A 13424-nucleotide genomic window follows, 5' to 3' on the forward strand; every position below is an offset into this window, starting at 1 on the left:
TTCCTAGCTGGGCAGTAGACACCGGAGGGCTGAGCGACTCCAGAATCTTCTCTCTGTGGATTGGCATGGTTGGGCCATGAAGGTCTCTGCAGGAATCCAAGCTTGGTGGGGGCACCAATGGGAGGTGCAGGCTTGGTCCTCTATAAATTGCCGTTGAGGCCCTCTCCTTTGCAAGCAGCTGGGGGCTGAGGTCAGAGAGGAAAGTCCAGACTGGCCCCAGGAGAATCAGGGCCATGTTTTCATGGTTCCTGCGGGAGGAGGAGCTCTGTGAGGTTTGAGGATGGCTGCAAGTTCAGAGGTGACTGTGCCCTTGTGAATGCTTGGGTAGGTGCCCTGGAAGCAGTCACTCTAGACTGGGATAAGGGTTGAGGCCACAAGCAGAGAGGTCCTAGGGTAGGGCCCACAGCCAGAATGCAAGGAGCACGGGAAAGAGGTGCAGTCGAGGGAGGGGACAATGAGAAGTTAGTGGGTGGCCAAGGTAAAGAAAGCACCAGGTTGGGCCTGGGACCTGGTGGGTGGAGCCCAGAGGACTATGCAACAACCCCCAGTAGCATCAGCATCCTTCCTGCCAGCAACGACAGGGCCAGCGGGGTGGTGGCTGGGCCTAGGTTACCAGCGCTGTCCCTGACAGGGATGGTGGTGGTGGTCTGGCGGGTTGTAGTGGTGGTCTGGCTCGGGGCGGTTCACTGCTCTTGTCCTCTGGGGGCGCCAGGCCGCAGTCCGTGTAGGGCTCCAGGCAGCCTGCAAAGGCCATGACGTGGGCGATGTAATTCTGCTCCTGCACTCCCTGCAGCAGGTGTGCCTGCGGACCACGCGCGAATATCGCCACATCCTCCCCGCCGTGGGTCTCCGACTTCACCGGCACAGCCGCCTGCTGCTGGTATGAGGGGTCACCTGGAGGGACAAGACATTTCAGCGAGAAGGTCTCTCAAGAGTGGAGTCCCCTCTGCCCCACCCTCAGGCAAGCCGTGACATTGCACTCACCACTTTCAGCAGCGGTGACGTTGGGTCTTTCCCCTGTACCAATGTAGCCCCGGCCGTTGCCATACAGGATGGAGGTGTAGGACTTGCCGTCCAGAGCTTTGAGCGGCGCCAGCCCTGCACAGAGGAAGAGAGACACCTTGTTCTCCCAAAGACTAAAGCTTAGACGCCTCCCCCCACTCCACCTTTTGTCTGCCCAGTGGTTGCTAGATTCCCACAAGGCAGGTGCCCTTTTTTGTCCATTTAACAAATAGAGAAGGGGAGGATCAGACAAAGTTCTTTACGTAATTGGTGCAAAACAAAACACAACAAAAAACCAAACAGCAACAACAACAAAAAACCCGCCACTTGTCCCCGACCTACCGAAGATGGAGGTCCCCCGAAGTGTGTAGCCACCAAAGGAGAAGACGTGGGAGTGGTCAGCGGTGACTATGGTCAACGTGTCTTTCTCACTGGTGAGCTGGCTGGCCTTCTCGATGGCTGTGTCGAACATGACAGCCTCAGTCAGCGCCAGATACGCTGTGCCCAGATGGTGACCACGGTCCATTCGGCCACCTGCAGGAAACCAGTGAGCGTGAGCTCCAGCCTGTCCTTGTCCATTGCCTCCTCTTTCCATGGGGTCCTGAAGACTCACCCTCCACAAAGAGGTAGAAGCCGTTGGGGTTCCTGCTCAGCACTCTCAGGGCTGCCTCTGTCATGTCCTTCAGAGATGGATCCATCAAGGGATCCCGTTGAATGTCGAATTTTGTGTCTACAGGCTCAAAGAGGCCTTAGGAACAAAAGCCGAAAAATTATGGTGACCAATATGCTTGGTAGTGGGGTCACAGTACGTGCACACACACACATGTTCAAAGGCTGCCGAACTGAGGGGTACCAGTGCAGGAAGTGTGGGGTCATTACCCATGAGGTATGTCACTGATGGATCGAGGGACTTCTGAATGAGTTCTTCACGGTTCCAAACATACTGGGAGCCCTAGAGGGGCATAAATGATTGGTAAGGCCAACAGCCCTTCCCCAGTCTCTGCTGTGCCACAATCGGTGCGCACCTCATCACCTGGTGCTTGGACAGCCATTCCTCCACCAGGTTCCGGCCATCAAGTCTGGTTCCGGTCTGGTTAACGTCAGTCGGATACTCAGGGTCTGGGGTTCCTTCAGGAAACATGTATTTTCGGCCCCCACCGAGGATCACCTATGCTCAGAGAGGATCAGAGAAGGCAGACTTTAGGGCCTCTGCTTCCTTTCCAACCAGGACCCAGCTCGGCACCAGGATCCAGGGAGCTCAGGCTTTATTCCTCACATTGATGTCCATGTTGGAGACAAGCTGTGTAGCAATGTCCTTGCAGCCCTCCTGCAGGGCCGAGGCAGGCATATCAGTGTCCCCGTACCAGTTCCGGTTCACCGTGTGTGCGTAGGTGCCGGCTGGAGAGGCGTGCTGCACCCTTGTGGTGGTCACCAGTCCTACGGCCTTTCCTGAAGACAGCAGCGGTCAGGGTGGGACGTGCAGTCTTCCAGGCCTGCCCCCATGCCCGAGCCTGGCTCCAACCCACCTGCTTGTTTGGCACGGTACATCACCGAGATGACCTCATTGCCGAAAGTGGTGTTGCACTCGTCAAACCGTGCGGCCGCGCTCACACCAATGGTCTTGTAGTTGGTCTTGACCCCGCACAGGTAAGCTGTGGCTGTGCTGGCACTGTCTGGGACCTGCCTGTCCACACTGTAGGTCTGAAGACAGAGACATCCTCAACTGGCTTCAAAGCAGACATCTGTTTCTTCACCCAAGCCTGGGACCTGCTCATTATTGCCAGACCCCGAACTGGGCTCTCAGTCTCCGGGGTCCTCTCTGTCACCCTTTCCCTGGGTCCTTGTCAGCCTCTCCCCATATCTCAGATATGTGGCTCAGTACTCACCTTGGACAGAGCCATGTAGGGGAAGCGGTCCATGGCTAGAGGTGTCTCGGGTCCTAGATGGCCTTCCAGCTGTCCCTTTAGGATCCAGGTGGCTGTCACTGTGGGCACCCCCATCCCTGAAGGCATAGAATCCGATCAGGACTGAACCCTCAGGCCCACCTGGACCCACCAGCGGCCTTAGGTTCTTGAAGTGCAAGGGCCCCAGGGTGGCCAGGCCTCGGACACTCACCGTCCCCCAGGAAGATGATGAGGTTCTTGGCTGACGTCTGGATGGGCTGCAGCTTCTTGGCCGCACTCAGAGCTTCGGCAGCCTTTTGGTTCCAGAAGGCTGGGTTCTCCTCCTCCACTGGCCAAGGGAATAGCGGAGGAAGGGTCAGACTAAAGGTTCACGTGTGTGAATGGAGCAGGCACCCAAAGGAGCCTCATTACCTGGAATGACACTCAGTGACAGCTGCAACCTGAGGCCCAGCAGCAGCAGCAGCAGCAGCAGCAGCAGCAGCAGCAGCCAGGCTCCCTGCATGGCTGGGGCTGGGGGTGGGACAGCAGGGATGGAGAGCTGGGACAGCGAGGGTACTAACTAAGGCACAGTCTGCCCAGGCTTAAATAGGGGGAGACTTTGTTCCTCGATGAACAATCTCATGTTCCTCCCCTGGAACCAGGTGGCCATGCTGGCTCCACCTCCGTCCTGTGAACTGAACTGTACCCCTGCTTACTGGAGGAAAATGGCAGGGTGTGTCTGGTCCAGCCTGGGCCAGGGTCCTGACAGAACAAGTTCTATGTGTTCTCCCCAGGTAGGGTGGGGGGCTGTGTGGCTGTTCTCTGGGCAAGGACCCTGTGCCAGATGCTGCCAGGGAGCTCACACTGTCCCATACGGATACATCACCCTTGCTCCTGAGTCAGGGGGAGCAGATGTTGTTCTGGGTGCGGAAGGGGAGCAGGTCTGGAAGGACCCAGCTTGGACGAGGGACTTTTATTTGCTCTCCTGAAGCCAGGAGCCACACTGCCAAAGGAAATAAGTACATGGAACACCCTGAGTGCCCTGTGGCCCAGCTTGACCTGGAAAAGAACCTGGGATTTTTCTCTCTGTTGTTTGTTTGAAACAAGGTTGCAGACAGAAGAAGAAGTGCCTGCCACTCACTCACAATGGTCCCAGTCAGGAGCAACCATGTGTTAGGGTTTCGATATGGCTGGAGCCTGTCCCCCACAGGTGCATATGATGCGTGCTTGGTCCCTAGTTTGGTGATGGTGCTGGGAGGTGAGGGAACATTGAAGGGGTGGAAGGACGAGGTGACTAGGCCTTTTGAGGCTATATTCTTAGAAGGGGTTATGGTATCTCATGAGCTCCTACATAGTTCCTACTAGGCATGGTTATAATAAAAGACCAAGACTTGCCTCTCCTTTATTTCTGGCTCCCTTGGGATCTTTCTATCCTCTGTGACCACATCATGGTGCTATTTGCCATGTGATGTAGTGAAAAAGACCCTTATGAGATTCAAGCACACACGAGAGCCAGGGCATTGGACTTCCAAACCTACTTAAAGAGACCTGCTTTTTTATTTACTCCCCACTGCCAGATACTTTGCTATCACAGTGGAAGACAGAACTGTACACCAAGTGTCCTTGGATGGATGAATGGATAAACAAACAAGAGGTGACCCAGCCGGGTGGCGGTGGAGCATGCCTTTAATCCCAGCACGCAGGAGGCAGAGACAGGTGTATCTCTGTGAGTTCGAGGCCAGCCTGGTCTACAGAGCAAGTTCCAGGACAGGCTTCAAAGCTACAGAGAAAGCCTGTCTCGAAAAACAAAAAAAAAACAAAGAAAAAAAAAGAGAGAGAAATGGTCCATATAAGAAATAAAATACCATTAACCTGAAAAGAGAAGACAATCTGCTGTGTACACAAACTCAGAAGTTGGAGGCAGGAGAATCTGGAGTTCAAGGAAGCCATGGCTACATAGTGAGTTAAAAACCAATATGATAAGCATTGTTAATCCCAGAATTTGGGAGGCAGAGGCAGGAATATATCTGTGAGTTTGAGACTAGCCTGGTCTAGTCCACCACCACTGATGGGGGAGAGTCTTCTGTTTTGTGTTAATTTTATTGGTTAAATAAAGAGACTGCCTTGGCCCCTTAATAGGACAGAAAATTAGGTAGGCGGGGTAGACAGAACAGAATGCTGGGAGAAAGAAGCTGAGTCAGGCAGTCGCCATGATTCTCCCACCCGACACAGACACAGGTTAAGATCTTCCCTGGAAAGCCACCTCATGGTGCTACACACATTATTAGAAATGTTCCCAAATATTGTTTATAAATGTTCTTTTACATTTAAAGGGGGATATGATACAGATATGAATAATTTGCATTGGTGTGGATTTTAAGGTCAATTTTGTTATATGTATATGTATTTCTGATCTTGATTAAAGTATTGTGATTGTGTAGTTCCTTTTAAAAGTATAATGTATAATTAGGAAATATAGGTTTGTAATGGATAATCATCAATAATAGTAAAGCTTGTAGTCATGTTAGTTAGATTTTCTAGATATATAGAGATATATTTCAATTAGATAGGCATTCTTCATGTCTTTCAAAGGCTACAGAACATGGCATTTAAATGTTTTAATAACATAGGGCTTTTCATGACAATGAGACACATCTGTTCCTGGCAGCACCAATCTACTTCAAGAGGAAGATGGGCATCGAAGAGACTCCTTATGGAGTTTGATAGTCATTTGGGCAAGAAACTGCTCTTGCTTGGACTGATGCATAAACTGGACACAGAACCGCAGAGAGAGGACTGCTGAACTTGCCTAAAGGTAAGATGGTCTTTCAGGGTTCCTGATTCATGAAAGAGTCTGCGAGACATTCTGTAGGACACAGCAAAAAGTGACTGAACTGTCTTTGGAATTTCCTGATTCATGGAAATGTCTGCTGGATACTATGGGCCTGTAGGCTGAAGATAGATGCCCCAACAGTACAGAGGAACTTTGGGTGACTGTCCAGGCAGCGAGATGTCTCTGTCATTTCTAAAGCTTTGGACTTCTTGTTTACTTAGGTAATATTATATCCTTCTGGAGTCTTTGATGGAGTTGAAGAATGGTTAGTTATAGTTATAGTTTTCCTTAGTTATGATAAAAGATAAAGTAGATATAAATATTGTAACTGTAATTCTTGCTTGATAACTGTTTTGTTATATGTAATCTTACTATGTTAAAGTGAAAGCCTTTCTTTTTTTTTTGTTTAAACAGAAAAAGGGGAAATGATGGGGGAGAGTCTTCTGTTTTGTGTTAATTTTATTGGTTAAATAAAGAGACTGCCTTGGCCCTTTAATAGGACAGAAAATTAGGTAGGCGGAGTAGACAGAACAGAATGCTGGGAGAAAGAAGCCGAGTCAGGCAGTCGCCATGATTCTCCCACCTGACACAGAAGCAGGTTAAGATCTTCCCTGGTAAGCCACCACATGGTGCTACACACATTATTAGAAATGGGTTAAAGCAAGATGAAAGAATTAGCCAATAAGAGGCTAGAACTAATGGGCCAGGCAGTGTTTAAAAGAATACAGTTTCCGTGTAATTATTTCTGGTAAAGCTAGCTGGTGGCCGGGAGCTGAACGGTGGGAAGCGGCCTGCAGCTCCTACAACACACCACCAAACCAAAATCAAAAGCCAGGGAATCCTGAGTCACACTGCAGTGTGGATGCACCCTGAGGAAACTGTGCTAAGTGAAACCAGCCCACCACAAAGGCACAAGACAGCTTCATCCTTCTTGGGTGCCACCAAGAGATATAAAATGTACAGAAGAATGATGAGGCGCTGGAGAGATGGCTCAGAGGTTACAAGCACATTCTGTTCCTGTACAAGATCCGAGTTCAGTTCTCAGCTCCCGCATCACAGTGCTCACAGCCGGCTGTAACTCTAGCTCCAAGGGATCTAATGGCTTCCTTAGACACCTACTCTCCCCCATGCTTAAACTGATTCACACACATACATGTGATTAAAAGGAAGAAAAGAGGATGTGGAAATGACTGGGTGGTTAAAAGCACTGGCTACTCTTCCACTGGGTCCAGATTTGATTCCTAGCCCCCTCATGGTAGCTCACAAAAGTCTGTTGCTCCAGTTCCAGGAGAGTCCTACACCCTTTCCTGGCCTCTGAAGACCCTGCACGCATGCATGGCACACACACACAGACACACACACATGAAAATGAAAAAGCAAATAAGAGTGATGCATAGCCAAGGGCCGGGGGAGGGGAGAGATGGGAGGTTTGTTTAACAGGTTCAGTGTCTCAGCTCTTTGAGACATTCTTGTACTGCACAGCCACGTGGAGTCTTTAGCACTGCGTAACTAGAATCGACCTCGAGGCAAGCCTTCTTGCCTCCCGCCCACGCTCTAACCACTCCCTCCTCTTCCTGTTTTGGCATGCTGTGCTAGGAAAATGATTCTTTTCCAAGTTTATCAATAAATGATTTTATGGCCATACAATAATTACACATATTAATGGGTACAGCGATAATTCAATCCATGATACAATATTGAATGAGGAAATATGGGTAATTAGAGTTTTCATCTCCTTAAATATTTCTTTGTGCTGGGAGAGGAAAATTCTTGGCTAAAGTTCAAAGGTGACCAGTTACTAGAGAAGCTCTTAATTAATGAATTAAAATCCCCCAGGTAGTAGGTTAAAGGTTCATGGCTCAGTCAGTCCTTTAAAGTTTTAAACTGCCCCCTCCTCTTATTCTTTTTCATCACCGGGTGTGTGGGGTCAGTTCTCTCTCTTGCTACCTTTGTGTAGGTTTCAGGTATTTACCTCATTGAACTCAGGTCCCCAAGCTTGTGTGGCAAGCACCTTCACCTGTTGAGTCATCTTGTAGGCCTCTATTCCTTTTTGAAACTGTAATGTTGGTGTAATTGTAGATTCACATTTATAGTTGTAAGCAATAATGTGAGCTGACCGCCAGGGGATGGGAAAAGTGGGGGGACTTTGCAATATACGAAGTCACTGTTCTCATGTTCCTAGCTTGACATATGTGAATCCAGGTGGGGATGTGAGATTTTACTCAGGTTTCCCAATCCCTTCCGTTATTTTAAAATATTTATTTTCATTTTTAGTTACGTGTGTATGTGTGTAGGTCTGTGCAAGTGAGTGCAGGGGCCTGAACAGTTCAGAGGAGGACACAGGATCTCTCTGGGTGCTACACGTGGTTGTGAGCCACCTGAACTGGGTGTTGGGAATCCAACTTGGTTTCCGGCCAGTGTGGTATATGCTCTGAACCAATGAGTTATCTCTCCGCTCCCTCTGCCCTGCCTTTCTTTCTTTGTCTCCTTGTTTCATATGTCTCTTGATGTAGCCCAGACACCTGAATCTTGTGATCTTGCTTCAGCCTCCTGAGTTCTAGGATTATAGGTGTGTGCCATGATGTACGGCTTCTGTTCAGCTCTATCACCTGAGTGGGTTCTTGTCACTACTGTGGCTGGTGTGGGAGAATGGTCTGTGTTCTGTCAATTATATTTTAAATAAACGCTGATTGGCCAGTAGACAGGCAGGAAGTATAGTAAGGGACAACCAGACAGGAAGTAGAGGTGAGTCAATGAGAACAGGAGAATTCTGGGAAGGAGGAAGCCCATTCCTCTGCAGTCCTGCCCAGACACAGAAGGAAGTTGTGACTGCCTCACTGAAAAAGGTACTGAGCCATGTAGATAAGAATAATGGGTTAATATAAGAGTTAATAAGAAGCCTGAGCTAATGGGCCAATCACTTTATATTTAATGTAGACCTCTGTGTAATTTCTTTGGGACTTAACAATTGTGGGAATCGGGCAGGACAGAAAACTCAGTCAACAAATGGTGCCCAATGTGTGGACAACTGCATCCACATAAAGCCTGAGAGAGCTTGGGAAGTAATTCTAGACAAAAAATAATAGAGTTAAGTGCATCTTATTGAGAGCAGCATTTTCTCAGGTGGGCTCTGTTTGCTAGAGGCAAATGTGACTCATTTAAGAGAGGCTCCTGACTGAGCTTTAGCTGTAAAACCTTGCAGCTCTTTTAAGAGGTCCTGCCATGAAATACTTGAATGGTGTTGATGAAAAGCTGATTGCATGCTTTCTGGTGGTTGCAGGGACCTTGAAACACCACAGAGTCGTGGCAATAAACATGGCTCCAGCCAGTACCTCTGCCATGAGGCTGGAATTTCAGAAAGCTAAGGAATGGGCTGGATCCAGTCATAAAAGCCACGGCTTTAATCCTACCCATATTGCTTAGCAAATTAAAGACTCATGTGGTCAGAAAGAGAGAGAGAGATATACAGTAAAGAGAGATTCAAAGATGAAGAAAACTTCTAAATGGTTTACAGTGTCTTAAAAATATATGCAAGCTTGGGAGAGTAAAGAAAATGATTAAAGTCCTTAAAATAAAAAAAGAGAGTAGTTGGGTATGGTAGCACATGCCTTTAATCCCAGCACTTGGGAGGCAGAGGCAGACAGATCTCTATGAGTTCAAAGATAGCCTGGTCTATAGAGTGAGTTCCAGGACAAAGATACATAGAGAAACCTTGTCTCAAAAAGCCAAAAATTAAAAATAAAAGAAATAGCAGTTAAAATGAAGCCATGTAAAGATTAAAAAACACATGGAGAATGTGGATATCATATGTCATGTTCTCTTTGAATTGTTTGAAGGCTGAGGAAGGAGCAATATCTGCTAAAAAAATATTTGTTTATAAATGCTGCTGAATTAATCCAAGATAGGTACATTGAAAATATCTTGACTTCAAAATTGAAGTCAAAAGGTATGTTACTTTGGAGAAGAGGGTTTGCTTTTGTTACCACAGGAAATGGGAAGCTATGGATTCATTCTAAAGTAAGAAAAATCAGGTTTGGTCAAGGAAGACCACCTGAGACATCTCCGGTAGGAACAGATGGCCCAGATGTCAGAGTTCTACATCCAGAATGGATTCAAGATGCTGCCTGAGTTGATCAAGTCTCAAAGGATACTCCAGTCAGGACTTGATCATAATTCTAAATTTTCTTTAGGTCCTCATAAGATTATCAGTGCCCCCAACCAGCAGGAAGTAGCCTGGAAAACTATGCCCACATTCCCCCAAAAAATGGACTATGGATATTTTCCTTTGTTTAAAAAAAAAAGAGGGGGAAGTGGTGTGGGAGAATGGTCTGTATTCTGTCAATATTATTTTAAATAAACACTGATTGGCCAGTAGACAGGCAGAAAGTATAGTGGGGACAACCAGACAGGAAGTAGAGGTGGGTCAATAAGAACAGAAGAATTCTGGGAAGGAGGAAGCCCATTCCTCTGCAGTCCTGCCCAGACATAGAAGGAAGATGTGACTGCCTCACTGAAAAAGGTACCAAGCCATGTGGCTAACATAGATAAGAATAATGGGTTAATATAAGTTATAGGAGTTTATAAGAAGCCTGAGCTAATGGACCAATCAGTTTATGATTAATGTAGACCTCTGTGTGATTTCTTTGGGACTTAACGATTGCGGGAATCAGGCAGGACAGAAAACCACAGTCAACATGTGGCCAAGTTCCCTTTTATCTCTAAATCTACCAGACCCTTCTGCAGCCATTCCTTGGCATCCCCTACCTTCTTCCTCTGTCTCTAACCCCTAATTCAGCAATCCATCTGTGTTTCTTTTTTGTTTTGTTTTGTTTGTTTTTTGAGACAGGGTTTCTCTGTGTAGCTTTGGAGCCTGTCCTGGAACTAGCTCTTGTAGACCAGGCTGGCCTTGAATTCACAGAGATCCACCGGCCTCTGCCTCCTGAGTGCTGGGATTAAAGGTGTGCACCACCACTGCCTGGCTTCCATTTATGTTTCAATTGCATCAATGGGAAGAAATCTTTGGTTATCTTTGGAAGCAGGACTTCTCCCTCAGTGTAATTCTTTGGGCGTTCACTCAAGCAAATACCAGTACCCCACTCCTCTCTGTGGCAGAGCAGTATGACACAGGATGGATGGAGCACCTTGTCACTTTCAAGTTTAAACAGTATCTGGTCTGTTCAGCCTTCTTGGGAGACTAGAGGTCACTGGGTCAAGAATGGTGTCATCACCCCGGGCGGTGGTGGCAGGCGGAGCTCTGTGAGTTGGAGGCCAGCCTGGTCTATAAGAGCTAGTTCCAGGACAAGCTCCAAAGCTACAGAGAAACCCTGTCTTGAAAAACCAAAAAAAAAAAAAAAAAAAAAAAAAAGAATGGTGTCGTCTCTCTGTAGCACCTTGCTGAACACCTTTATTGTGAGTGCAGGGACTGCACGGCCCTGTCCCTGCAGGTTTCACGGGGAAGCATGTTTCCTTATAGCTTGACTACTGTCACAGTGTTGGCCCAGGGTGAAAAAGCGTCTCTGCAACCCAAACCACGCAAACCATGACAGGTGCACACTGCCCGAGGATGATGATGGGAGGGAGTCCGTCTGCCCAAATGGCCATCAAGGGATGCATGAGCTTCAGTAACACACCAGCTGAGTTTTATTATATTCCCAGAAGTGTGTGCCGCTCAGGGGCAAACATCAATTAATTATAAACCATCATAACAGACCGAGAATAGAAAACTACAGCAATGTTTTCTCACAATTTGTACCATTTTTATCTATTCTATGAGTTGTGGAATCTAAAACGTTTACTAGCATTTATTTATTTATTTGTTATTTCTTTATTTTTGGCTTACTAAGGCAGGTTTGTGTAGCTCTGACTGGCCTTGTGGTAGCGATATAGGCCAGGTTGGCCTCTACCTATTGGCAGTCCACCTGCTTCAACCTCCCGAGTGCTGGGATTATAAGTACCGAATATCAAGTCTGGCATCTATTATTATGGCTGCCTCAATGTATGTATTTATGTTGAGAGAGATGGTCTCACATATCGTAGGCTGGCCTCAAACTTACCATGTAGCTGAAGATGACCTTGAACTTCTGTCCTCCCAAGTGCTAGCATTATAGACATGTACCATTGTGTCAAGTTTATACAGTGATGGGCATCAAATTCAGGACTTAACATGTTAAGCTAAAACTTTATCAGCTGAGCTATATATGCAGCCCCTATTGGTTCTTTGAGAAAGGGTCTCCTATAGCCCAAGCCTTGTACTTGCTATGAATTCTTGATCCTCCTGCTCCACTCCCTAACTGCTGAGATTACAAACACATACCACCACCCCTGCTTTATATATTTCAACTTTATTTTTATGGTGCTGGGGATCAAACCCAGGACTTTGCACACCCTGCCAGTGACTCACACTTAATAACAAAGCTATAAGGTCACAGGGGGGACTGACTACCTTCTTATATAGCAGGTTTGCTTGCTGTCCTCTCCCTTTGAGAAAGGATCTCACTATGTAGCTCTGACTGGCTGGGAACTTGCTATGTAGACCAGGCTGGCCTTGAACTCACAGAGATTTTGCTTGCCTCTGCCACCTGTGTGTGTGCCACCACACCTGACACTATTTATTTTTCTTTTGGATTTGAACGCACAGTGCTTCCTAAGCAGGGCGTCCCAGTTGCTGTCATCACTGTCACGACTGTCACTAACAGAAACAGCAGAGGCTTACTGGGGTCTGGGACTTAAGGGGACATAGTTCACTATGGCAGGGAAGGTATGGCAGAGTTTTTGATGGTAGGACTATGTGGTGGAGACCCCTAACATCTTGGCAGGTCAGGAAGAAGAGACAAAACCGGCCCCTCTCTGTCTTCTCTACCCTGGGAGCAGCTTTCTTGCCTTGGCCCCTCACCCCTGAAAATGTATGCCTGTTCCAGGTTCATCTCCACCCGCTCCTTGGTCAGGAGCACCTCTCAGCTGCTGAGCCGTCCTCTGTCTGCAGTGGAGCTGAACCCACAGACACGGAGAGATGAGGCCCTCAGCAGCTTGTCAGTCCCTCATCCTTTGACCTCACTCGTCCCTAGCCGCAGCTTCCAAACCAGTGTCATTTCCAGGGACATTGACACAGCCGCCAAGTTCATTGGGGCTGGGGCTGCTACTGTTGGGGTGGCTGGCTCTGGGGCTGGGATTGGAACTGTTTTTGGGAGCCTCATCATTGGTTATGCCAGGAACCCTTCTCTGAAGCAACAGCTCTTCTCCTACGCCATTCTGGGCTTTGCCCTCTCAGAGGCCATGGGGCTCTTTTGCCTAATGGTGGCCTTTCTCATCCTCTTTGCCATGTGACGCAGCTGTCTCCACTTCACCTCCCATCGTTCCTTTGTGTCCCGTCTGCCCTGTATGTTCCTTTTCCTGTACCTCCCCAGGAAGTCTGGGGAAAGTGATTGGCTCAGGGTTTGACAGAGAGAAGACAAATAAATACTGTATTAATAAGAAAAAAAAAAAAAAAGAAGAGACAAAACCTGTAGCAAGTGTGGGCAACAAACCTCAAGGCTCCACTCCTTGGCCAGTATCTATTCTCTAGGCCCTGACTTCCAAGTGTTCCACAACAGCATCATCTGAGGACTAAGTGTTCAAACCCAAGTTCAGAACTGACAGAAGTGGCAAAACCCCGCCTCCCTGAGCACCCCAAACCTCAAACAATCTAGGGGTGGGCTGGAGATACAGCT

The 13424-nt window shown here is 47.8% G+C and overlaps 2 protein-coding genes across 2 annotated transcripts; one reads left to right on the plus strand and one right to left on the minus strand.

The window, feature by feature from the left end:
- Positions 1-530: 530 nt before the first annotated feature.
- Positions 531-3408, minus strand: LOC130869280 (intestinal-type alkaline phosphatase-like). Its single transcript, XM_057761282.1, is given in 12 exon segments — positions 531-685; positions 688-894; positions 985-1098; positions 1345-1536; positions 1616-1750; positions 1882-1954; positions 2036-2170; positions 2279-2451; positions 2529-2703; positions 2889-3004; positions 3118-3234; positions 3318-3408. Coding segments are annotated over 12 exon segments (1683 nt in total).
- A 9156-nt stretch (positions 3409-12564) lies between these two features.
- On the plus strand, positions 12565-13187 carry LOC130870109 (ATP synthase F(0) complex subunit C2, mitochondrial-like). The gene has a single exon (XM_057762694.1). It carries the CDS (start codon positions 12619-12621, stop codon positions 13039-13041), a length of 423 nt encoding a protein of 140 aa, XP_057618677.1. The 5' UTR covers positions 12565-12618; the 3' UTR covers positions 13042-13187.
- Positions 13188-13424: the final 237 nt, after the last annotated feature.

Source organism: Chionomys nivalis, chromosome 2 (assembly GCF_950005125.1).
Source record: "Chionomys nivalis chromosome 2, mChiNiv1.1, whole genome shotgun sequence".
Lineage (NCBI taxonomy): Eukaryota > Metazoa > Chordata > Mammalia > Rodentia > Cricetidae > Chionomys > Chionomys nivalis.

Bases quoted from the DNA above. Each gene is read 5' to 3' on its own strand.
- LOC130870109 (XM_057762694.1), top strand. From the start codon at position 12,619: ATGTATGCCTGTTCCAGGTTCATCTCCACCCGCTCCTTGGTCAGGAGC.